This window comes from Leptonotus elevatus, chromosome 2 (genome assembly GCF_054856555.1).
Source record: "Leptonotus elevatus isolate MCC_2025b chromosome 2, RoL_Lele_1.0, whole genome shotgun sequence".
Classification (NCBI taxonomy): domain Eukaryota; kingdom Metazoa; phylum Chordata; class Actinopteri; order Syngnathiformes; family Syngnathidae; genus Leptonotus; species Leptonotus elevatus.
Genome location: NC_141240.1, coordinates 36409006 through 36433530, shown reverse-complemented (window position 1 = coordinate 36433530; position 24525 = coordinate 36409006). Strand labels below are relative to the sequence as shown.

The following is a 24525-nucleotide window of genomic DNA, read 5'->3' as shown; positions in this document are numbered from 1 at the left end:
ATTCAGCCTTTTGATTGTGATGGGACATTTAACATAGCTAAATTGACACATTTGGGTCAATTGTAAGAGCTGGGTTTTTTTGTTTTTTTTTTAACCAACCACCAGATAAGTAGTAAGTGCTACTCTTAATCATCTTATTGAACGATGCAGGTAGGGGGAAGGACTGAACATGACTTAAGTCGTTCACTGCAAATGAACAACATTAGCACTCAGTAAATAACGACACCCACTGATTCTGCCCCGAGTAAAGTTAAAGTACCACAGATTGTCGGGTGAAATTCGTTCACCGCATTTGACCCATCCCTGTGGGATGCGGTGAGCAGCAGCAGGGACTGTGCTCGGGTTTCCTTTGGTAATCTAACTGCCCAATTCCAACCCTTAATACTGAGTGACAAGCAAGGAGGCATTTTTTTTTACAGTATGACCCGGCCGGGGATCGAACCTACAACCTCCCAGTCTCAGGGCGGACACTCTACCACTAGGCCACTTCCGCCTCCTCATAGGTATGCACTTTCATTGACATCCGTTCCGCTAAGCTAACGGCTAATAAGGTGATCCACAAAAAAAACTAACATAAACATTTAAAACCATTTTTACATGACTTTTTTAATGTAATGTTTGTTTTTAAATCCCACTGCATTTCCTGATTTAAACTGTTTGATGAATGCCAAGACTTTGTACTATGGTCCCTCAGTAACCATGCAACAGAGTGAATGTGAACTTTAAGAATTAATCAGGAACTGTGTAACTAATCAGTGAATGATTATGTGAACAAATCTTTAGAAGGGATCCTTTTAATGAAATGATTTGAGTGATTTAGTAGCTAGAGATAAATGTTGTTCCCATCTCTATCTAGTCACGCTCTCTACTTAAGTGCAGACAGTTAAAAAAAATAATAATAATAATTTTTTTAAAAAAGACCGGTAGCAGTAAAATTACAAACTTAATCAAATACACAAGTAAAAATTATGTTTTACTTTCAGTTATTTACAACCATCTTGATAACTTAACGAAAATATACACACAAATAAATAGTACAGCTCCCTGGTACTGTGGTAGATGTTCCTCCAAGTCCCCAATATCCAAATCAGTCAATCAATCAAAATCTAAATACAGTTACTTTATCTCTCCTCAGTTAATAACAAGCCAATTTTGGCATATTAAAGTGCAGAAAGTACATACAATATACAGTGGTACCTCGGATTTTGAACATAATTCGTTCCTGCGAAGTGTTCAAAGTCCGAATTGTTCAACCTCCGAAACATTTGTTCCCATAGAAAATAATGTAAATGCAACTAATCCGTTCCCAAGCTCCAAACACAGAAAATTCCTATTTTAATTTATATTCATGTTTTTTTTTACATTTACAGTACAGTACAGTATTTAAACAATAAAAATACCTTACCTTTTTTGTTGTGGTGTGATGGCATTAGTGCTGAGTTTGTGTTTGAGTTTGCTGCGTTAACGTCAGGCACATTGTTGAACAGCTAAGGGGGGTCCTCGTGCCAGTATTTACAGAAGTAGTCACGGTAGTTACAACGGCGCAATCATCTCCTTCCTAATTCCACTTTGGTGTGTGGCACCGTATGTTTTTCTTTGCCGCCACTGGCACGGTTGTCCTTCTTTTGGCCCATGGAGAAGAAAATTTTCATGGAAAAATCAAAATGCACTCGCGAGTATTGAGCACGTCCAGGAGTATTCACGATATGATCATTCGGCATTGTTCGGCTTCGCTCGGCTACACGTTTTCAAGGTACGTTCGGCTTAGCTTGCTTTGCTTGGGTGTTCGAACTCCGAAAATGAGTTCAAACTCCGAGGCATTTTTTACTCCGATTTTTTGGTTGAAGTCCGATTTGTACGAGTTCCGAGACGTTCAAACTCCGAGGTCCCACTGTATCTATTTTCAAGTAACTCAAAGTCATCACCAAAAATAAATACTCAATTAGCAAAGTACAGGTACCTTTCAAATCTGCCAGTACTTGAGTACAGAAACAAAGTATTTACAGTTTGTTATTTCCAACCACTGGTGATGAAAAACATTTACAGTATAGTGACAGACAGTGATGCACAGTTCTGCATCCTTGAGCCACAGAGTGTTTAAAGGTCATTGACACCACCACCAAGTCAAAGCTGTTTTTTTTTTTTGCTCCGCATTAAAACCTCGACACATTACTTCACTGTGGTCATTTATCTACAAAGTATATCACACTGGACATACCAGTCACACTTATATGCAATTCCCAGTCTTCAATGACCTCACCGTGCATGTTCTTGGAAGGTGTGAGGAAATCAGAATGCCGGGAGTGCAAACTTGACACAGAAAAGTCAGAGACGAGATTAAAACCGGGTTAGTAGCTTTTTACTGTGAGGCAGACTGTATTGTTTTTCTTTTTTAACAATAAATACCACAACTCGCCTCCAGACAAGAGAGATGATCTTTAAAAAAAAATCAAAGAGCATATCATCCCAGTGGAACACAAGCATGCTGAAAGTGGCTTACAGGGCTGGGGGGGGTGAATTTACACTATTAATTACCTCTGCAGCTGTGGAATCTTATTATTTAAATCACTGGCTCGAGATGGTCTGCTGTAAGCCATTAGTTCCATATGTGCATGGTCCCTGATGCAATTCAGCAATACGAGCCTCTCTGTTACGATACTTTTCAGAAGATATCTTCAAAAGCTTTTTCAAATGATGTATTTTCTAATCATATTTACGACACTCCTTCAAGGGGGGATTACAGGCTGCTGTATATAGGCCTACTTATTTAGTTTTTTAATAGTGCTGTCAAAGTGTTAACTGATTAATTATTCACAAAACAATATTGCATTAATCATGAATCAACGCAGATTAATCGCACTATTAATTTTGACCATGGACTATCCTTTCGCGTGACAGCGGATGGCTACATTTAAGGTAGCACTGGTTGTATTTGAGCAATGAACATCATTACATGCATTAAAGTAAAGCATTTAATGAATGTTTGCGTATCACATTTCAAATATTTGTTCATGTCAAAAATAATGGGGTCATTTTTTTTCCATTTGCAATTATGCAGGTAATTTATCTGATTAGAAAAAGAGGATGTGCGTGAGCAGTGGATCAAAAAATGTGGAGGACGTCCTCATAACATTAAATGTCAAGAGAATTAACATATAACCGGTGCTCTTCAAATTTGGCGGGATTTTTTTTTAAATAAAAAGCCTTTTTTATTAAGCGATTAATCATATTTCGGCTATAAACGTCAAAAATTAATTTGAACTATTTCTATTAGTTTAATTTTTTTCACTTTAGTTAACAAGAGTATGAAAATGTACATTTAGAACAGATATAAAATGTGTGATTAATTGTGAGTTAACTAGAGAAGTCATGCGATTCATTACAATTAAAAAAATGTAATTGCCTGACGAGATGATTATTTAAAAACTTAGGGGCGTCAGGCGATTAAATTTTTTACTCGTAATTAATCGCACGACTTCAATAGTTAACTCACAATTAATCACAAATTTTATGTCTGTTCTAAATGTACAATTTAAAAAATCTAGGTTTTCATACTCTAGTTAACAAAAGTAGATTTTACAGAAATAGTTCAAATGTTTTTTTTAAACGTATATAACCGTCAATGGCAGTGAATGAGTTAAAAAAATTAATCGTTTGACAACTAGTTTTTCGACAAGCGTTCAGATCGCTGTTTTACTGCCGGTTTTCGACAAATCCACAATATTCCTGCTTAAAATGACCTGGCATTTCTGGAGAATCCACTTTTTAGTCACACGCTGGAGAGTGCAAGGTTACTGCCTTATTGTCACTGCTGATCTTCTTCACACACGATCGTGCAATAACAGTCACATCTGCCTTGTAACAGGTAAAAAGTCACTGAAATGGTCATGCAGTTGCCATTTTGTTTCAGCCCTCAAGAACAGGGTATCAAACCAGCATAATGAGTCAGACATTTTTCAATTGTTCCTTCAAGATTATGATGTGGTGTAGCAACTAATACTATTGTTGGAAGTGAACAAGGTCAAGAATCTTAAGAGATTAAGTTGTTATATAAGGCAGAAATATTGTGTTTAGCGGGGACAGGGAACATTTATGTGGCTAATTGAGTGACTACACTAAACATTTGCATTATTTATACAGTATGCTGTTTATTAACTCATTCACTGCCATTGACGGCTATAGACGTCTAAAATTAATTTGAACTATATTAGTTTCACATTTTTTTCCACTTTTGTTAACAAGAGTATGAAAACCTAGAATTTGTTTACTGTGCATTTATAACAGATATAAAATTTGTAATTAATCGATTAATTACAATTTTTTAATTTCTTTTTAATTGGGGCATCTGGCGATTACACTTTTTAATTGTAATTAATCACATGACTTCACTAGTTAACTCACGATTAATCACAAATTGTATATCTGTTCTATATGTACAATAAAAAAAAATCTAGGCTTTCATACTCTTGTTAACAAAAGTGGAAAAAAATGTGAAACTAATAGTTCAAATTCATTTTTGACGTCTATAGCCGTCAATGGCAGTGAATGAGTTAAACAGTATTTCCACGAGTAAAGGTGAAATGTGAATGGCAGGGGTATAAAAATAAATGAAAATGTATTTTTTTGTTACCCACTCATACGTTTGTGCCAGCTTTCATTTTGTAATTTTTAAGGCTTTTGCAACATTGTCCCATTGTTACTGTTTGATGTCATTTTCCCCTGTGAAGCATGATGAAATGTTGATGTATATTCCTTAACCAGCATGCATTTAACGTACATGTTGTCAACAAGGAATGTTGTTTACTCGAGCTTTGAGGAAGAAGTAATATTGGTTGGACGATATCCATAATTAATTTCCTTGTCCCTATTATTCAGCTGCTAAATAAATTAATTCAAGCAAAATTGCTTCTCTTTGCAGAAAAACTCATCTTACTTTGATTGGTTAAGGGTTTTTTATTTTTATTTTTTTGCATAACTCCAAATAATTACCACTTGAGAAAAATGTTGATTACATCACAAACATTTGCTGGTCTTAATAAAAAGCGCAAAGGAAAAAGCTGAGGCCAGTCTGCAGTGTACAGTGTTAGTGCAAGCAAACGTGTGCCGGGAAATAAAGACAGACGTTAATGCATTGTTAATGCACTAAATCCTACGCAAAGGCGAGGTCACGATGTCGACTGCGAGTGACGTGGGCGTTGCATTTCTACTTTCATCTGGAAGTGAAAAGGCATTTAAAGACTGGACCATACGGAAATCAACGACATTCTGTGAAGGGAGGAGGGAGAGAAGACATTGCGTCACATTTGAAATTTTCAGGCAGTTTTAATATTAACTCATTCACTGCGCCATTGACGACTATAAACGTAAAAAATTCATGTGAACTATTTCTATTAGTTTAACATTTTTTCATTTCATTAAATTTTTTATGGAAACCTAGAAAAAATGTTATATTTATAACAGATATAAAATTTGTGATCAACTATTGAAGTCATGCAATTAATTACGATTCAAAAAAAATTGTTATTAGGGGCGTCAGGCGATAAAATATTTTTTTAAATTGTAAATAATCACATGACTTCACTAGTTAACTAACATTTAATCAAAAAATTTATATCTGTTCTAAATTTACAATAAAAAAGTATAGGTTTTCATACTCTTGTAAGCAAATACGGAAAAAAATGTTAAGCTAATAGAAATAGTACAAATGACTTTTTGACGTCTATAGCCGTCGATGGCAGTGAATGAGTTAAGCTTTTTTTTTTCAGTCAAACAGAGCGTAGGGTTAACTAATTTGCAGTGTAGGCACTTGAGGTTCGGCCCATTTACCAACAAATAAATCGTAAAGCCATTACAAGCACTCTGGCTGCTGGCCAAAACGACAGCAAACATACAATAAAAAGCTTTAACCCCTCGGTGTAGCCCATTTACGTAAGTGTATTTCAATTAACTAATTCGCTTCCATTGATGGCTATAGATGTCAAAAATTCATTTGAACCATTTCCATTAGTTTACATTTTTTTCCCCTCACTTTTGTTAACAAGAGTATGAAAACCTAGATTTTTTTAATTGTACATTTAGAACAGATGCAAAATGTGTGATTAATTGTGAGTTAACTAGTGAAGTCATGCGATTAATTACGATAAAAAAATGTAATCGCCTGACGCCCCAGATTTTTTATAATCTTTTTTTTTTAAATCGTGTCAGGCGATTATTATTTTTTTACTGTCATTAATCGCATGACTTCAATAGTTAACTCGTGATTAATCGCAAATTTTATATCTGTTCTAAATGAACAATAAAACAATTTTTTCTAGGTTTTCATCCTATTGTTAACAAAAGTGGATAAAAATGTTAAACAGAAAATAGTTGAAATGACTTGTCGACATCTATAGCCCTCAATGGCAGCGAATGAGTTAATACTCATACAGAGCAAGTTAGCAAATGACTGAAGGAGGACGGACATGTCGTTAGTGCAGCGAGTGAAATTGCATCATCGTGTCGCTCTGAAAGGCTGCGACGTGCTCTGACTGCCGAATGGCAAAGTGAGTCAGCGAGAACAGCCAGTGGACACACACACACACACACACACACAAACACACATCTTGTTTCAGTTTAAATAATAGAGTACCATTAGTTCTGGCTACCGCATCGTACGCGATCCTCGGCTTTGCTGATTTCACAGAATGACGTCAACTGGTGCACAATTGTTCAGCGCTTACAGATGCCTCTGTTCAATTCTCAATTTGTGCATGTATTTTTTTTTTTTATAATTACATTTGAAATTATTGTTGTTTTTTTAAATTACATTGAATGTGCTTTTACTGGAAAAACTGTTTGAATGCTTATGTTTAAAATGTAAACCTTCAAATGTATTTGTCTGTACATACTAAAACAATCAAAGCAGTTGGGTCATTTTCATACATTTTTATCAATATTGGTAAAGATCATCAAGTGTTTAAATTATTGAAAGTTATTATGATTCGAACTAGGGGTGTGAATTGCGTAGTGCCTGGCGATTCGATCACGATTCATAAGTGACAATTCGATTCGATGCCGATTAATCCTGATACAAATCTATAAATTGATTATTGCGATTTTTCTCTTTTTCTTTATTTTTTGACTCAAATTTAGAAAATACTAATCAGTAAACTTGTACATGTACACTGTAAGATTTGTATGAAAATTCTATTTATTTATCTGAAACTTCAGACTTATAACTGAGCTACTGTATTTAGCAAACAGGTTGCAGTCTGTTTCATGTTTGAACAGCCCTGAAATAAAACATTAAGGCTTAATGTTCCTTTAATAGAACATTGTTCCATGCTTAAAGTATGAACCTTAACCCTAAGTAAGACGTTTTGTTGAATATTCCCATAAAAAATTGATGTTTAAAAATCGATTCGGCCGCATATTGAATCGATTCGAGAAATGTGCACTGTAACATCGCGATATATTGCAGAATCAATTTTTTTTAACACCCCTAATTCAAACAGTTATAATTGTTTCTAAGAAGAAAGAAAAACGTTCTAAATATTTTTCACACTTTTAATGTCTTTAACATTATGTAGGGGTTCAAACATGAAACATTCTGCAACCTGTTTGTTAAACACAGTAGCTCCGTTATAAGCCTGAAGTTTCAGAAGTTTACTGATTAGTATTTTCTAAGTTTGAGTTTAAAAAAAAGAAAGAAAAAGAAAAAAAACGCAATAATGAATTTATCGGGATTAATCGGCATCGAATCGAATCGTGACCTATGAATCGTGATACGGATCGAATCGCCACGTAATAGGCAATTCACACCCCTACCCGTATGTGTCCCAAATGAAATGTCACGACGATTTGTAGCGTTTTCTGAAGATGCTTACGTTTTTGGGGATATACAAGATTTTAGATTACTTTTCAATGAAAACTAACACAAATGCATCTTAGTGCGTTAAGGGTTGCTTTCATTGGTTGTTTTACAAATGGTCCATCTATCTGACTTTGCCACGAGTAGGGAACCTCATTATGTTGATGCAATACACCAGAGGGATCTGTAATCTGAAGTGTCAGCATGTGGCAGCCATTTTGTATTCATATAATAGCAAACAGCAAAAAAAAAGAAAAAAGATGGCGTTATTTCTGAAGTGTGCATGAATTTGCAATTCAGAACAACTGCATGTCTTTAGCGTTATTATACATTTATAAAGGCAAGAGTGTAACAGGTTTAATGAGTAGTTGTCAAAATCTTATGGTTGCTATGAAGTAGTTTGTGTCTAACAATAAGCAAGAAATGTATTTCAGTGGGCCACCATTTGCTCTTTAAATAGGTTCGATCAACATAACTTTGGCACAATTTAAGTTGTTATCATTAGCTGGGTTTACATGGAGACCTTGTTGTCGTTCCGATTGAAATCATTCCAATTGAAGATCAGAACAGCCTTTTTTTACAGCTGTGTGACATGATTGCTGTAATAATGATGTGATTTATTAAGTCATCTATTTAGCACATCAGTCTTGATTGCTTTTAAACTTATTAAAGCAGCAGCTTGAGAAAAACAAGTTACATGTATTTGAAAACAGACTTTTCCATCGTAGACCATCTCTGGTTGGTAGCCGCCATTTTTATGAGCATAAACGACGTCACTGCACATTAATGCCAAGACAGACAGGCAATTCTGGCTATTCAGGCCTCGCTATTCCGAGTGAAGCGTACGGTATGTACATTAGGGGTGTACCAAAAAAAAAATCGATTCTCATAAGAATCGCGATTGTCATTTAGTACGATTCAGAATCGATTTTAAATGTCCCAAATTCGATTTTATTTAAATTATTTTATACGGTCTTGCCTTTGTCTGTGTGTGCCTTTATTGGGAGCGCTGTTCGTGTTGTACGCGGTTTGGCCACTGAGGGGCAGTGTGGTTCCACGCGGTCTAATACACTGTTAAGTTGTAGCCACATTAGAGAGTAGAAGGAAAAAGTCATGATCAAGTTATTCCAATAAAAAGTTGTTGTTTTTTTGCAGCGTGGAGCCGTTCTTTTAAGTGATAAAAGTATGCACTAATTAGCATTAGCAAGTCAGACTGGAGTAGAGCATTACAATTCCTTGCACATCTATAAATTAAAGCAAAAATCATTGTCAATCAAATCGTTCTGAATAAAAAAATCGTTCTAATCGAAAATTGATTGTGAATCGAATTGCATACCCAAAAAATCTGAATTGAATCGAATCATGAGACATTCAAAGATTCCCACCCCTAACGTACATACATGATGTCTGATCGGATTGGCAAAAAAGATATACAAATAAAATTCCATTTGGATTACCAAGAAGGCATTAAAAAATTGCTCAATGAGAACAAAAAAAAAATGCTATTAACTCATTCACTGCCATTGCTGGATATAGACGTCAAAAATTCATTTGAACTATTTCTATTAGTTTTACATTTTTTTCCCACTTTTGTTAACAAGAGTATGAATTTTTTTATTGTATGTTTAGAACATATATAACATTTGTGATTAATCTTGAGTTTAAATAATTAAATAATTAAACAAAAAATAAAATATTGTTAAAAAATTAGAAGCATCAGACGATTAATTTTTTTAATTGTAATTAATCGCATGACTTCAATAGTTAACTCATGACTAATCACATTGTATATCTGTTCTAAATGTACAATAAAAATAAATCTAGGTTTTCATACTCTTGTTAACAAAAGTGGGGAAAATGTGAAACTAATAGAAATAGTTCAAATGAATTTTTGACGTCTATAGCCGTCAATGGCAGTGAATGAGTTAAAACCATGAAACCAACTCAGTAACTTCCACCTATTTCCTTACAGGAATCGTTCTATTCATTGGCACAATATCTGCTTGCACAAAACTACTTTGGATAAAAGGAACATTGTTGCAGTCAGTGTGCAGCTCACTTAGCCAAGGACTCGGGGGAAACACAGAATACAGCTAATATGACTCCACTGCAGACGGAATGCTCTGATACCACTCATGCCCTTCCATCCTCATCTGCACTCCTCATCCCCTCTTCTTTATTGCTTTAAGGCATGTAAATCAGTTCCCTTCTCACCATTTCCAAATCCTCTTTTCCCTCCTTCGATTTGCTCATTCTACTGCTACCAAAGAACAAACCGCAGGTTCCATTACAAAAGGGAGAGGGGGGAAAAAAAGGGTTTGTGTGAGCTGTGAGCATGTGTTTGTGTATGTTGGATTAAGGTCATTACAGTTTTATCTTTCCACATTCACAGCAAACACTGGATGGCCAAACAACAAAACCAAACCCGGAAACGGCAAAACTGGCATTTTAATTAGAAAATAAATTGAAACTTTACTGTGTTTATGTTTTTTTAATCATTTTAATAAGATACTTTCATTCTCTTTGCTTTGCCTTTGAATACCTTTAGCTGTTATTATGTTTATAAATGCTTTTGACTCATTCACAGCCATAAATTCATAAAAATAAAAGATTATTAAAAATTAGGGGCGACAGGCGATTAAATTTTTTAATTGTAATTAATCACATGACTTCAATAGTTAACTCACGATTAATCACACATTTTATATCTGTTCTAAATGTACAATTAAAAAAATCTAGGTTTTCATACTCTTGTTAACAAAAGTGGAAAAAAATGCGAAACTAATAGAAATAGTTCAAATTAATTTTTGACGTCTATAGCCGTCAATGGCAGTGAATGAGTTAAATGTTGATTTTTGTTTTGCATGGAGCATATTGACTTGCCTTGCGTATGAAAGGCGCAAGTGACCCAATGGAAGTGAAACAAACAATCATTTTTTTAGGTCTGTCATTCCATCCATTTTTTTAACCGACTTGCAAGCAAATACTTGAGATACAACAAGTTAGCAGTTTGGCCAAATCCAATAGTAATACATTTTTCATTTCTAAGAGGCTTCAAGTTGTTTCTTGCAAATCCCAGTTTGTTCACAAACCTAAAACAAAGAAAATTGCATGTGTATTTAAAACCACCACATGAAATTTCTTTACAGGTAATGTTCGCTAGCTTAATGCTAATGCACATTGGGAAAAGCCACAGCCTGGCTAATGAATAGCATCCCTGCTGCAGTGTTATAGCCCTTAAAACGATTGATATTTCAACACAAACGGTAGAGCCAGTGCCACAAAATGCCGTAAAATGTACCCCCGCCTCCTTATACGTCGTTCGAGTTGCCACTTGATTAATTCAACCAAAACAAATCATTCTCCAAAATCGTTTGGTTCTTGGGGAAAACGGGTATTAACTCATTCACTGCCAATGACGGCTATAGACGTCAAAAATTCATTTAAACTTTTTTTTCACTTTTGTAAACAAGAGTATGAAAGCCTAGAAGAAAATTATTGTACTTATTTAGAACAGATATAAAATTTGTGGTTAATCGTGAGTTAACTATTGAAGTCATGCAATTAATTACAATTAAAAAATGTAATCGCCTGAGGCCCCTAATTTTTAATCATTTTTTTCTTTAGTTTTTTAAAATCGCGTCAGGTGATTACAATTTTTAATATGAATTAATCGCTTGACTTCAATAGCTAACTCACGATTAATCACATATGTTATATCTGTTTTAAATGTAGATAAAACAATTCTAGGTTTTCATACTCTTGTTAACAAAAAGTGGGAAAATAATGTTAAAATAATACAAATAGTGCCCCCCTCCTCCCCCCCGATTCTCCCCTCCATCGACAATTTACATACGCTTACAAATTACCCTTAATTTACAAGATAATGCTACGCAATTTATGTTTATGAAACAGCTTATTAAACTGAACATTTTCTTTATTTTCTTACTGTCAAACAAATCATACGGGTGACTTGCCATTGCTGGACAAACCAAAAAAAGCAACAACTTGATTTCTCTTTCTCCCTTTCCCAGCTTTTTTTCTATCCACTCTTTTTTTTTTGCGCTCTTCACATTTTTGGTCATTTCAACATATTTACAAACTTCTCTGCGGTGACATCAATTTGATTTAATAATGAATGAAGGGACAGGTATAGTGATGGAGAAGTTTCACCTGATTTTTGGCACCCCCTCGAACCCACAATGCCTTTAGAATTTGCCTAAACTGCCTAAATTATCCTCTGCGGAAAAAAATGACAAATATTACAACATTACCGAGAAGCTGACACGTAGCATGTACTACAGTAAATCCGCCTGTCTGTCTTACACTGCCCCCAAATGGCCAAGGTGAGCACAACATAAGGAGCAGAAGAAGGTCCCCTGAATTGAAGCACAAAATGTGGCAAAAATGTTTGCCTTTCTATTTACTTAATGTATCTTTACTGTATGTTATTAGTAGTGCTGTCAAAGTTAAAGAGTTAAATAAATTAGCGCATTAATCACGGATTAACGCAGATTAATTGCACTATTAATTTTGACCATAGATTATCCTTTAGTTTGACAGCGGATGGCTAAATTTAAGGTAGCACAGGTTGTGTTTGAGCAATAAACATCAATACATGCATGAAAGTAAAGCATGTTTGCGTATCACATTTAGAATATTTGTTTATGTCAAAATATCGGGGTCATTTACTTTAATTTTAAATTATGCAAGAAATTAACTGATTAGAAAAAGAGGAGGATGAGTGTGTGCAATGGATCAAAAAATGTAACGTTAAATGTCAAAAGAATTAACACATAAACGGTGCTCTTCAAATTTGGCGGAAAAAATAAAGGTTTTTTTACTAAGTGATTAATCGTGATTAATAAAAATTCTCAAATGTGATTAATCTGATTTAAAAATGTAATTGTTTGACAGTTCTAGTTATTAGTAATGCACATTATCATAGCGTGTTATTTCTTGAGGTAGGCTGGAACAGATGAATGATATTTTGATTTATTTCAATGAGTTACTAAGCGTGCTCACGGAACGAATTAACTCATTCACTGCCATTGACGGCTATAGACGTAAAAAAAAAATCATTTGGACTATTTCTATCAGTTTTACATTTTTCCCCACTACACAAGAGTAAAAAACAACTATAAAATAAACTTTTATTGTACATTTAGAACAGATATAAAAATTTTGATTAATCGTGAGTTAAGTACTGAAGTCATGCGATTATTTTTAATTAAGAATTTTATCCCCGAATTTTTTATGTTTTCTTTTCTTTTCTTTTTATTATTCACTGCCATTGACGGCTATAAAAGTCAAAAATTCATTTGAATTATTTCTATTTGTTTAATATTTTCTTCACTTTTGTTAAAGAGTATGAAAACCTAAAAAAAATGATTGTGCATTTAGAACAGATATAAAATTTGTGATTAATCGTGAGTTAACTAGTGAAATCATGTGATTATTTTCAATTAAGAATTTTATATCTCCCGAATTTTTTATAATCTTTTCCTTTTTTTTTTTTTATTATTCACTACCATTGACGGCTATAGACGTCAAAAATTCATTTGAACTATTTCTATTAGTTTAACATTTTTTCCCCCACTTTTGTTAACAAGAGTATGGAAACTGAGAATTGTTTTTATTGTATATTTAGAACAGATATAAAATTTGATAAGTAATATATATAGATATATAATATATAATATAAGATTAATCATGAGTTAACTAGTGAAGTCATGCGATTAATTACGATTAAAAATTTCAGCCGCCTGATCTCCAATTTTTTCATAATCTTTTTTTTTATGAATTTATGGCAGTGGATGAGTTAAACTCAGATCTCAAGGCATCATTATATTTAATTTCAGATCTGAGGAGTGTTTACAAAAAAAAAAATTGCTTTCTTGTCTAAAAACAACACTTGAACGTCTCATACACGGCATGTTGAATAATAGCATTGATTTGGCGCGATCCGATAGATAGCGCGACAATTAATTTTTATGTACAATGGCGTTACGAGTTCTTGAACCTATGCAACAATCAGCGTGGTTGTTTCCCTGCACCAACCGAAGACAATACAACCGTAATTGCATTATTGGGTATGCAGTCACGACATCAGCTGTAAACAAAATACCAATAAAATACCATTATGTTTGTGTGTGTGTGTGTGTGTGTGCGTGTGTGTACCCAGAGATCCAGTCCTGTGGAGGCTTAGATAGGCTCTGTCTCTTTCCAGCCCCCCACCCGGTTCTCTGCGCAGGCCAGTGCGGCCCAGATGACCGGCATACTGACGCAGGAAGGAGGGAGCGCTGTGGGAGGCAGGATGCACGGCGCTCACCACCATCGGCTCTGAGGCGCACCGTTGTTGCAGGGGGAGCAGCCAGAGACAGGCGGGAAAAGGAAGAAAAGAGAGAGCGAGAAAAGGTGTGAGGAAGAAGCCACAAAGAGAAGAAAAGAGTTGCGGGAGAGGAGCACCACAATAAGGAAACGACAATGTGAAAAAAGACAAGAAAGGAAACAAGAGCACGCTGTCATTTTGGAGCTTTGTGTGTATTGCTGTAGAAATACAATACAGGAACAAAGATGGAAGGTGAGAAGGAGTCAAAGAAAAACAGAGTGAAAAAAGGGAACAGGCGCATGAAAATATTAGCAGGACTAAGCCTAAGAGGCATCAGAGGTAGAACTAAAAAATTCATAGGATGACGAGAATAGCTACTATAAGACACGCTGAGATATACACTTAGAAATAACTTGTGGGGGGAAATGTCAGGTCTGCACAATTTCCATCGTGATGATCAAAAATCATAATGTGTGTGCGCACAACACCACATGACACATCAGTTTTTTAACCCATTCACTGCCATTGACGGCTATAGACGTCAAAAATTCATTTGAACTATTTCTCTTAGTTTAACATTTTTTCACTTTTGTTAACAAGAGTATGAAAACTTAAAAAAAAATGTTTGTACATTTAGAACAGATATAAAATTAATTGTGAGTTAACTAGTGAAGTAATGCGATTAATTACGAACATTTTTAATCATCTGACACACCTAATTTTTTATTATCTTTTCTTCTTTTTTATTATTAAAAAAATAAAAATAAACATTTTTAATAAACTTTTTCTTTCTTTTTTATGAAAAGATTATTAAAAATTAGGGGCGTCAGGCGATTAATTTGTAATCATAATTAATCGCATGACTTCACTAGTTAACTCACGATTATTCACCAATTTTATATCTGTTCTAAATGTATGATACTTTTTTTTTTCATACTCTTGTTAACAAAAGTGGGGAAAAATGTTAAACTCATCAAAATAGTTCAAATGAATTTTTGACGTCTATAGCCGTCAATGGCAGTGAATGAGTTAATAATCCCTCATTTCCTCCACTAACGTACATTCGAGTTTAGCATTTCGTCAAAATTAGCACTGAGTGAGGGAGGAATGTTTCACCACGCTTTCACTTAGCCGGATCAAACTGAATTTGTGTGCAGGGCGGGTGTGAGAGCAAGAAAGATGCCAAGTAAAAGATGCAGTCGATTTTTCAAAGATTAATGCCTTCCATCATCTACGTCACTTCCTCCATCTTTCTGCCTTTCTCCCTCTGTGCTCTCGTTTCTCCCTGGAAATTACTTCAAATAACACCGGCTAGCAACACAGACGAAAGGCCTGTTTAAAAAAACATGAAACAAATGAAGTATTAACGAATTGGAGCGCGGCCATGTCGCGTGAAATATAGACAATAGGGGTGTGCCCAAAAAATCGATTCTCATAAGAATCGCGATTCTCATTTAGTACGATTCAGAATCGATTTTAAATGTCCCGAAATCCATTTTATTTCAATTATTTTATACTGTCTGGCCCTTGTTTTGCCTTTATTGGGAGCACTGTTCATGTTGTACACGATTTGGCCACCTAGAGGCAGTGTGGTTCCTCGCTCGTTCTGTTACACTGTTAAGTTGTAGCCACATAAAAGCAAAAAGTCAAGTTATTAAAATAAAAGTTCTTGGTTTTTTTGCAGTGTAGGATGTTAAGCTGCTTCTCTGTATATTCCTGAAGCGTTTTGTATGAATAGTCGTTCTTTTGAGCGATAAAAATGCCACGAGTAGCGCGCTAATTAGCATTAGCGAGTCCGACTGGAGTAGATCATGACAATTATTTGCATATCTCTATACATTGAAGCAGAAATCATTGTTAATCAAATAATTTTTTTATCTAAAATCGGTCAGAATCAATAATTGATTCTGAATCGAATCGCAAACCTAAAAATCGGAATCAAATCGAATCATGAGAAAGTCAAAGATTCCCAGCCCTAATGGACGGACTATAAATGAACACTGAGGCTTTTATTTTCTCACTTTCTCAGAGAGTGAGAGAAGAGAAAGAGAAAGAGAAACATTCCCTCACTCTGACCTGGTTTATGTCTGGAGACAGAATATGGCTGAAACACACACACAAAAACACGCACAAACGAACACACGCAGTCTCAGGTGAGGTTGTTAGCACGATGCAAATGCAGTCCTCCAAAATGGCCAGCAGATGGCAACACTACGCACCACAATGGCTTCCTTATGCTTAACATTTGGAGAGCACGATGTGCGTGCGTGTGGAGTGAATCAAACACACAGTTGGTTTCAATCGTGATGATGCAGCCAACCGGGACAAGTGAGAATTGAAAAGTGGTAATGAGGGTGGCGACTATGAATGGAAAAAGCTTATTTGTGACATTAGAAAATATATGTGGACGCACACATGATCAATAAAATAAAAGTCATTGAAACAATTGCATGTTCACTTACACCAACATTTCATTTTGGGTTTTTTTATATTGTGAAAAGGCTCCTGAATGGTCTTACAATCTGTAATGAAGGAAAGTTAGCCCTGTTTACACAAGCAACGGTAGAAACTTTCAACAACCAACGGTAGAAACTTTCAACAACCACCCGACTGCCTAGTCTGAACCTTGTCGACCTGAACTGAACTGGACCACTCGGTGGAAAAATATATGTGTGTGTGCATCTCACCATTATCCCTGGCTGTTGCTGGCTCATCCAAAGCCATCTGCTCAGCCAGTTCAGACAGGGAGTCGTCAACGGGACGGGCGCTGCGTAAAGACATGGACAGCCTCCGTTTGATGATCTTCATCCGGTCCATGTTGTCAGGTGCAACGCCAGCGCCCAGAGGCCTGAGGAGGAAGAAACAACCGTCACCGTGCCATAGCCGTACACTGCATGTGAACGACGCCGTTCGTCTTCATTATACAGTCAATATGCTGCAGTGCGGCGCATTTTCAACAGTCATTTGGACTCCCGACGATTATGTTTGCTCATTCAGCGCGTCTTCTCATTGTTATGTATACCAAGTGCAAATATTGTAGGATGAAAAACACATGGGTGGCAGAGAGAAGACAAGCCTATAGACAAAAATAACAGCGAAAGACAAATAAAAATGATTAAATGCTACGTTGTCCATACAGAGCCGCCCCTCCCGACGTGCATCTCACGCACTGTGCTGTAGGGCCCCATCCTCTGTGAGGGGGGGCCTGAGCCTCTTTTTTTGGGGGGGGGGGGGGGGCTCACGCCGACGACATGCGACATCTGGCTAATTATGAGAGAACCCTCCGAGGTGTAATTGACAATCGTCAAAAACTATATATGATATTGATATTAGGGGTGGGAATCTATGAATGTCTCACGATTCAATTCCGATTTTTGGGCCTGCGATTCGATTCAGAATTGATTTTCGCTTAAGAGCGATTTTTGTTTCAAAATGATTTGATTGACAATGATTTTTGCTTCAATCTATAGATGTGCAAAGAATTGTAATGATTAGGGGTGTTAGAAAAAATGGATTTGGCAATATATCGCGATATTACAGTGCGCAATTCTCGAATCGATTCGATATGCAGCCGAATCGATTTTATCAACATAAATTTTTTTATGGCAATATTCAACAAAACGTCTTACTTTGGGTTAGGATTCACACATTAAGCATGGAAGAATGTTATATTAATGGAACATTAAGCCTTAATATTTGATTTCAGTGCTGTTCAAACATGAAACAGACTGCAACCTGAAATTTCAGGTAAAATACATTTTCATACAAAGTTTACGGATTTGTATTTTCTAAATTTGAGTCAAAAAAATATTCCAATAATCAATTTATAGATTTGTATCGGGATTAATCGGCATCGAATCGAATCGTGACCTATGAATCGTGATACGAATCGAATCGCCAGGTACTAGGCAATTCACACCCCTATTGGACAGCTGCAGTGATCCGTGTGGGAAAATGAACCCTACGAATCTTTGAGGTCGAGATTTTGCTTATACTGTTTTTTGCAAGTTGTTCAATGAACACATTCACTGCCATTGACGGCTATAGACATCAAAAATTCATTTGAACTATTTCTATTAGTTAAAAAAAAAAATTCCCACTTTTGTTAACAAGAGTATGAAAACCTAGAATTTTTGTTTTAGAAATACAGATTAATCGTAATTAATCATTAATCGAGTTAACTATTAGAGTCATGCGATTAATTAAAATTTAAAAAAATGTATTACCCTGACGCGACTTAAAGATTATTAAAAATGCGGGGTGTTAGGCGATTCAAATTTTTTATCGTAATTAATCGCATGACTTCACGAGGTAACTCACAATTAAACACAAATTTTATATCTGTTCTAAATGTACAATAAAAATATATAGATTTTCATACTCTTGTTAACAAAAGTAGAAAAAATGTTAAACTAATAGAAATAGTTCAAATGAATTTTTGACGTCTATACCCGTCAATGGCAGTGAATGAGTTAAGCATTTAACAGTACAGGTGTGGAAAAAGTAAAGATGTGGGTTAGCTGTTTAAGTGGATCGCGATGAGAGGTCGACAATCTGAAAGTATGTGATGTTTCTGGTGTGCAGGAAGAGCTGTGTAGCATCGTCCAAAGGGAAATAAACAATTCATATTTGCAAGTGTGTCACTGCGCGCGAGTTTGCTTTCTGAGTGCTATTTCCCTGTACGTTGCGTCACTGGCCTGGAGCTAGTGGCGGCTGCAGCGGATTATTTTTGTATCCATCCACTTCCTTCTTCTTCTATCGCATCCATAAGTGCTCGGCAGCTAACGTGCGCACACACGTACAAGCCCACATTGCAACAAAAGCTATTCATTCTTTCAGGCCTATTAGAGACACTCTGTGTTCAGCTGTGAGGGAATTCAAACGCTGTGAGTCGCAATCATGACAACTGCTGTTTTTCACAAGAAGATGCTGTCAGCTAACAATCGTTTCCCAGCCTACTTGTGAATACCCGGCACCTCGAATACGCTTAAGAGAGGGTTACAAAAGAGCAAAAGGCGACAAGATCGCATCATTTCATATCACCCGAGGATTAACCAGGATCCCTCCCCCCTCATTTGCATGTTTCCCCAGACTATACTGTTCAGAGAAGGAGATTAGGTCTACTCGAGCAAACCATGCCGTCATCGGCGCAAACGATCAGGAATAGACATGTTACATTATTGGCAAAGCAGCTGACACACAAGTTATGGCGTAATTAGCCACTGTCACGTCTTCATCTTTTCTGCGGTGAATTAGCATCGGCACGAATGGAAGCAGGAATATAATTACAAAAAAAATAATCTGAGTATTACAACATTAAACAACAGCATTGCAACATTAAATTTGAATGTTAGTGCGCCCCCCACCCACCTTTTTTGCCATTCCGTCACCCTTTTGTTTTATTGTTTTTAACTCATTCTCTGCCATTGACGGCTATAGACGTCAAAAATTTGTTTGAACTATTTCTATTAGTTTAAAAAAATTTCCCACTTTTGTTGACAAAAGTATGAAAACCTAGAAAAAATATATTGTGAATTTAGAACAAATATAAAATTGGTGATTAATCGTGAGTTAACTAGTGAAGTCATGCGATTAATTTTGATTAGGAATTAATCGCCTGACGTTCCTAATTTTTAAAAGACAAGTTTATTAAAAATGAAAATTACTTTTTTTAAATAATAAAAAAGAAGAAAAGGTTATTAAAAATTAGGGGCGTCAGATGATTAAAAAATAATAATAATTATCGCATGACTTCACTAGTTAACTCACGATTAATCACAAATTTTATATCTGTTCTAAATGTACAATATTTTTCTTTAGGTTTTCATACTCTTTTTAACAAAAGTGGAAAAAAATGTTAAACTAATATAAATAGTTCAAATGACTTTTTGACGTCTATAGCTCGTCAATGGCAACGAATGAGTTAATCTCTCATGGGCTAGCGTAGCTCAAGTTTATAACAAATTTCAGAGAAAAGTCATCTGTTTTTCAAAACCAGCCCTGAATGGTAAATAGACCGTTCTTTTATATATAGCGCTTTATTTACACCATATGGTGCCCAAAGCGCTTTACGATGCCTTACATTCACCCATTTACACACACATTAACAACCCAGTGGTCGACTGCTTCAATGCAAGGCGCTGCCAGATCCCCTGGGAGCAAATCGGGGTTCAGTGCCTTAGCTCAACGTAACACGGTAAGCCTAACTTCAAAGTTTACCGAATACAGCAACACATTGACGACAATGCAAATAGCCTTAGTACGCTTCTACTTTGAAGTTTGCCCACGTCGTGGCGTGATGGCTAGCTTGACTTAATTCCCTTTTAGACGTTTTTTTGATTGGCATTGTAGTTGCGACCAACATCAACACAACGCTATCCCTAACTCATGTTCAATCGCTAATTTAGGACGCTAAGAAACAGCTAATTAATTCCGCTGACTTTGTATGATATGGCAGAAGTCTCCGATGTAAGTGGCTAGCGGCTAGCTGTTAGCATGACCAATGTGCATGAGTGTCTGGCTGCCGGCTGGTAAATAAGTTTGACAGTTGGTACCTGACTTACTTTAATCATTTTTTAATATTCTAGACCATGGATACTTTGTAATTCACTCTACATTATTTAAAAAAAAAACAAATAGAACTTTGTCTTCCTTTATTTTATAAAACGCTTTTGCCCATTAAAAAAGAAAAACATTCAACTCAAAATGTCAAACTTAGCTGTTTAGATTATAGGAACGCAACTTTAAACCATTTATACCTTGTTGTTTTACACATGAAGTGTGTAAAAATTAGAATGTCTCTGCCTAATATTGCACTTAAAATTTGTGTTCCTAAATCCTAAACGGCTATATTCGACATTTTTTATTTTTATTTTTATTTATTTTTTGTATTTTGGGAAAAGCCGTTTTTACCAAATAAATGAAGACACTAAATCCTAAACGCTTTGAATATTTATTTATTTTAATGGAGAAAGCGCTTTACAAAATAAATGTAGACAAAGTACTGTTTATATATATATATATATATATATATATTATTTTATTTGTATTTTTATTTTTTTGCTGATCCGAAAAACGATCCAATCCGTGATCCGATCCGAACCGGGACTTTGTGATCCGTTGCACCACCACTACTATTATAGAAGTAGACTACAGCATTACGCACACATAGTTTTAGTTAACTATGCATGAAATGCTGCACCATACAATTTAAAAAGGAATGCTTGTTTTTCTTAAAAAAAAAAAAAAAAAAGTGCACGGGATGGATGGAGTCAGTGAACAGAGCAGCACAGGCTCGTTCGCGTGTGGGGAAAAGACATGTGGCTTCAGCCTGCAGCATGTACAGGCCACAAATGCCAGACACCCGGAAAACCACATCTTCTGCAACTCCCACTAAATGGACAGGAGGGGGAGGGGGTTGTGGGGGGTGGGGGATGGCCACTCCAGATGATGGAGTCTTAAACACAGTTGGAAGGAACATGGTGCATTGTTGCGGAATACATACGATAGATGCGCTGCAGAGACAGAACAATAAAACAGATGAGAGCAAAGGTTTGTAGGTTAATTAACCCGAAGGCGAAATCAAATGGTCAACAACATTTCCCCGTATTGTTTAGCTGCCTCCGTTAATCGCCCCGTGGGCATGTGTAAGTGGGTGCTTACAGGGTTATGGTAGGACAGAGGTGAGGTGAAGTAGCGCACGCCCGAGGAGGGCAGGGGGACCAACGCGGCCTGATTTATTCAATGCACGCCATTTGGGTTGCTAGGTTACGGGCCCGTAGTGAAACCACACTTTCTCTCTCCGAAGTGAAGGGAAGAAAAAAAATAAAAGAATTGCCACATCACCAACCGCATCACCCTCCTCACTATGCATACACAGATGGATGGATGAATGTGGCAAAGCGTTATCCTTGCCAGTTTGGCATTCCTCTGCCAAGTGGGCTTGCTAATGAGGAGAAACAGAGACCGAGCTGCACATTTAACACCCTGATAGAGATTATAATACAAGTTTTAGTCAGCTATTTTCTGCCTGTGCCTCAGTACTTCACAAACGAGCATTCTTTTGCACAGGAATGTGTGCACGCACGCACATAGAATCGGACAAAGCGGAACAGGTCCTCAATAACACCCACAAAAATGGCTTGTCACAGCAGACCAGGGACGCGTGACTAATGTCCAAATACTAACCCTGGCATAAAACATTAGAGTAAACAAGCGAGCTGGGATACATTCTAATTTCTGTACAAATTACGTTGCACGTGATACGCATCTATTGATGATGTTTTCATTTCAAATTAGTCTTTTAACTTTTTTTCGTTCATAATGATGATGTTTTTGGTCTTGTAGAAAGTTATTTCGAAAGCGTCAGTATCACAGTGTAAAGTGTTATGCTGTTGGAAATGTATATTGGTTACTAGGGGTGTGCCAAAAAATTGATTTAGTACGGTTCAGAATCGATTTTAAATGTCCCAAAATCGATTTTATTTAAATTATTTTATACTGTCTTCCCTTTGTTTGTGTATGCCTTTATTGGGAGCGCTGTTCATGTTGTACCCAATTTGGCCACTGTGGGGCAGTGTGGTTCCACGCGGTCTATTACACTGTTAAATTGTAGCCACATTAGAGAGTAGAAGGAAAAAGTCACGATCAAGTTATTCCAATAAAAGTTTTTTTTTCCAGCCTGGAGCCGTTCTTTTGAGTGTTAAAAGTGCCGCGGGTAGCGCGCTAGTTAGCATTAGCGAGTCAGACTGGAGTAGATCATTACAATTCCTTGAACATCTATAAATTGAAGCAATTGAAGGTCAATCAAATCATTTTCAATCAAAAATCGTTCTCAATCGAAAATCGAATCGCACACCCAAAACTCGGAATCGAATCGTGAGACATTCAAAGATTCCCACCCCTATTGGTCACGATCCAACACTTTCTTTTTTTTAATTAATTAACTGAAAGCAGACAATATATATACAAACAGCAAAGTATGTGAGATTTCTGACAGGGTGGACCTTTTCGGTCGGTACAGTCCCGGTTTGAGCCTTGGGTCCCGCATCCCTGTGGATTTCGCCCCGCTATTACGCAGATCCCGTCCCAGCATCCTGGTTTGCCATGTGTACTGTATGTCAATCACAAAGTTGTCACAGTGATTCACATGAGAAACCATTTCTATTTACTTCCAAATTCATTTCAAATTTGCGTCCTCATTCGCAACCGCATCTAATCAAGTAGCAGGACGGACTTAAGTAGCAAGCGTTGACCGAACTAAGAACTACTTCCTGCTTTCGCATCTAAGAATCATGGGAAGTGTAGTCCTACTGCAGTCATCAGTCACCAGTCAGACAACGCAAGCTGAGCTTTCTAGCGGTATATTTACATATAAAGCGTGACACATCAGCTTTGTTTCCGTTTCCTGTTTGCGGTGTTTGGGCCGCGTCCCAGTTCTTGCGCTTCTGCCTTTGTGCCCATCGGTTGCGCGTTGCCGTCGATGGGTGCGAGTGCGTCTGTCTAAGTTGTCCAAAGCATTTAAGAGAGTTGAAACGCCCTGTGATGGGCGGCAACGCGTGGTTGGGGGGTGCAGGGGTGGGGGGTGCGAGTGTTGGAACGCGGCCATCAGTGGCCGGAAACGACGCTGATGTGTGAAACCCGGAAGTTGGAAGTCCGTGGCAAAGGTTGGAAGGTGGTAAGTGCATTGAATTGTTTAGCGCTGTTGAACAGTCAATCAAGGTAACATTTAGCATTAGCGAATTAAGCCCATGTCGACCGTCTTTCGCATATGGTGCCTCCCTCCCCACCCCAATGTTAATGATGATTGACTAACAATGAAATATGGTGACATTTATTGTATTTTAATATAGACCATCCCATTTTTTATTTGGAAAATCTGGTCATCCTAGTTTTGGCTAACAACTTAGCACTTAACTTATTCACTGCCATTGACGGCTATAGACGTCAAAAATTCATTTTAACTATTTCTACTAGTTTAACATTTTTCCCACTTTTGTTAACAAGAGTATGAAAACCTAGAATTGTTTTTATTGTATTAGAACAGATATAAAATGTATGATTAATCGTGAGTTAACTAGTGATGTCATGCGATTAATTACGATTGAAAATGATAATCGCCTGACACCCCTAATTTTTAATAATATTTTCTTTAAAAAAAAGATAAAAAATTGGAAAAAAAATTCAATTATTTAATTTATTTATTTAAAAAAAGAAAAGATTATTAAAAATTGGAAAAAAATAAAATTTTCTTTTTTTTATTTAAAAAAAAGAAAAGATTATTAAAAATTAGGGGTGCCAGATGATTAAAAATGTTAATCGTAATTAATCGCATGACTTCACTAGT

The 24525-nt window shown here is 36.3% G+C and overlaps 1 protein-coding gene across 8 annotated transcripts in view; it reads right to left on the bottom strand.

The window, feature by feature from the left end:
• LOC147179826 (cyclin-dependent kinase 17-like) overlaps positions 1–24525 on the bottom strand; it is a 60487-nt gene that overhangs the window by 34317 nt on the left and 1645 nt on the right. For 6 of the 8 annotated variants that reach the window (XM_086067252.1, XM_086067253.1, XM_086067248.1 and 3 more), the window contains exons 2-3: positions 16868–17028; positions 14030–14191 (exon numbers count right to left, since the gene is read on the bottom strand). In XM_086067252.1, coding sequence (XP_085923378.1) covers positions 14030–14191; positions 16868–16997 — 292 coding nt within the window. In that variant the 5' untranslated portion in view covers positions 16998–17028. The remainder of the gene's footprint in view (positions 1–14029; positions 14192–16867; positions 17029–24525) is intronic. The other 2 variants (XM_086067254.1, XM_086067255.1) reach the window with 1 other exon arrangement.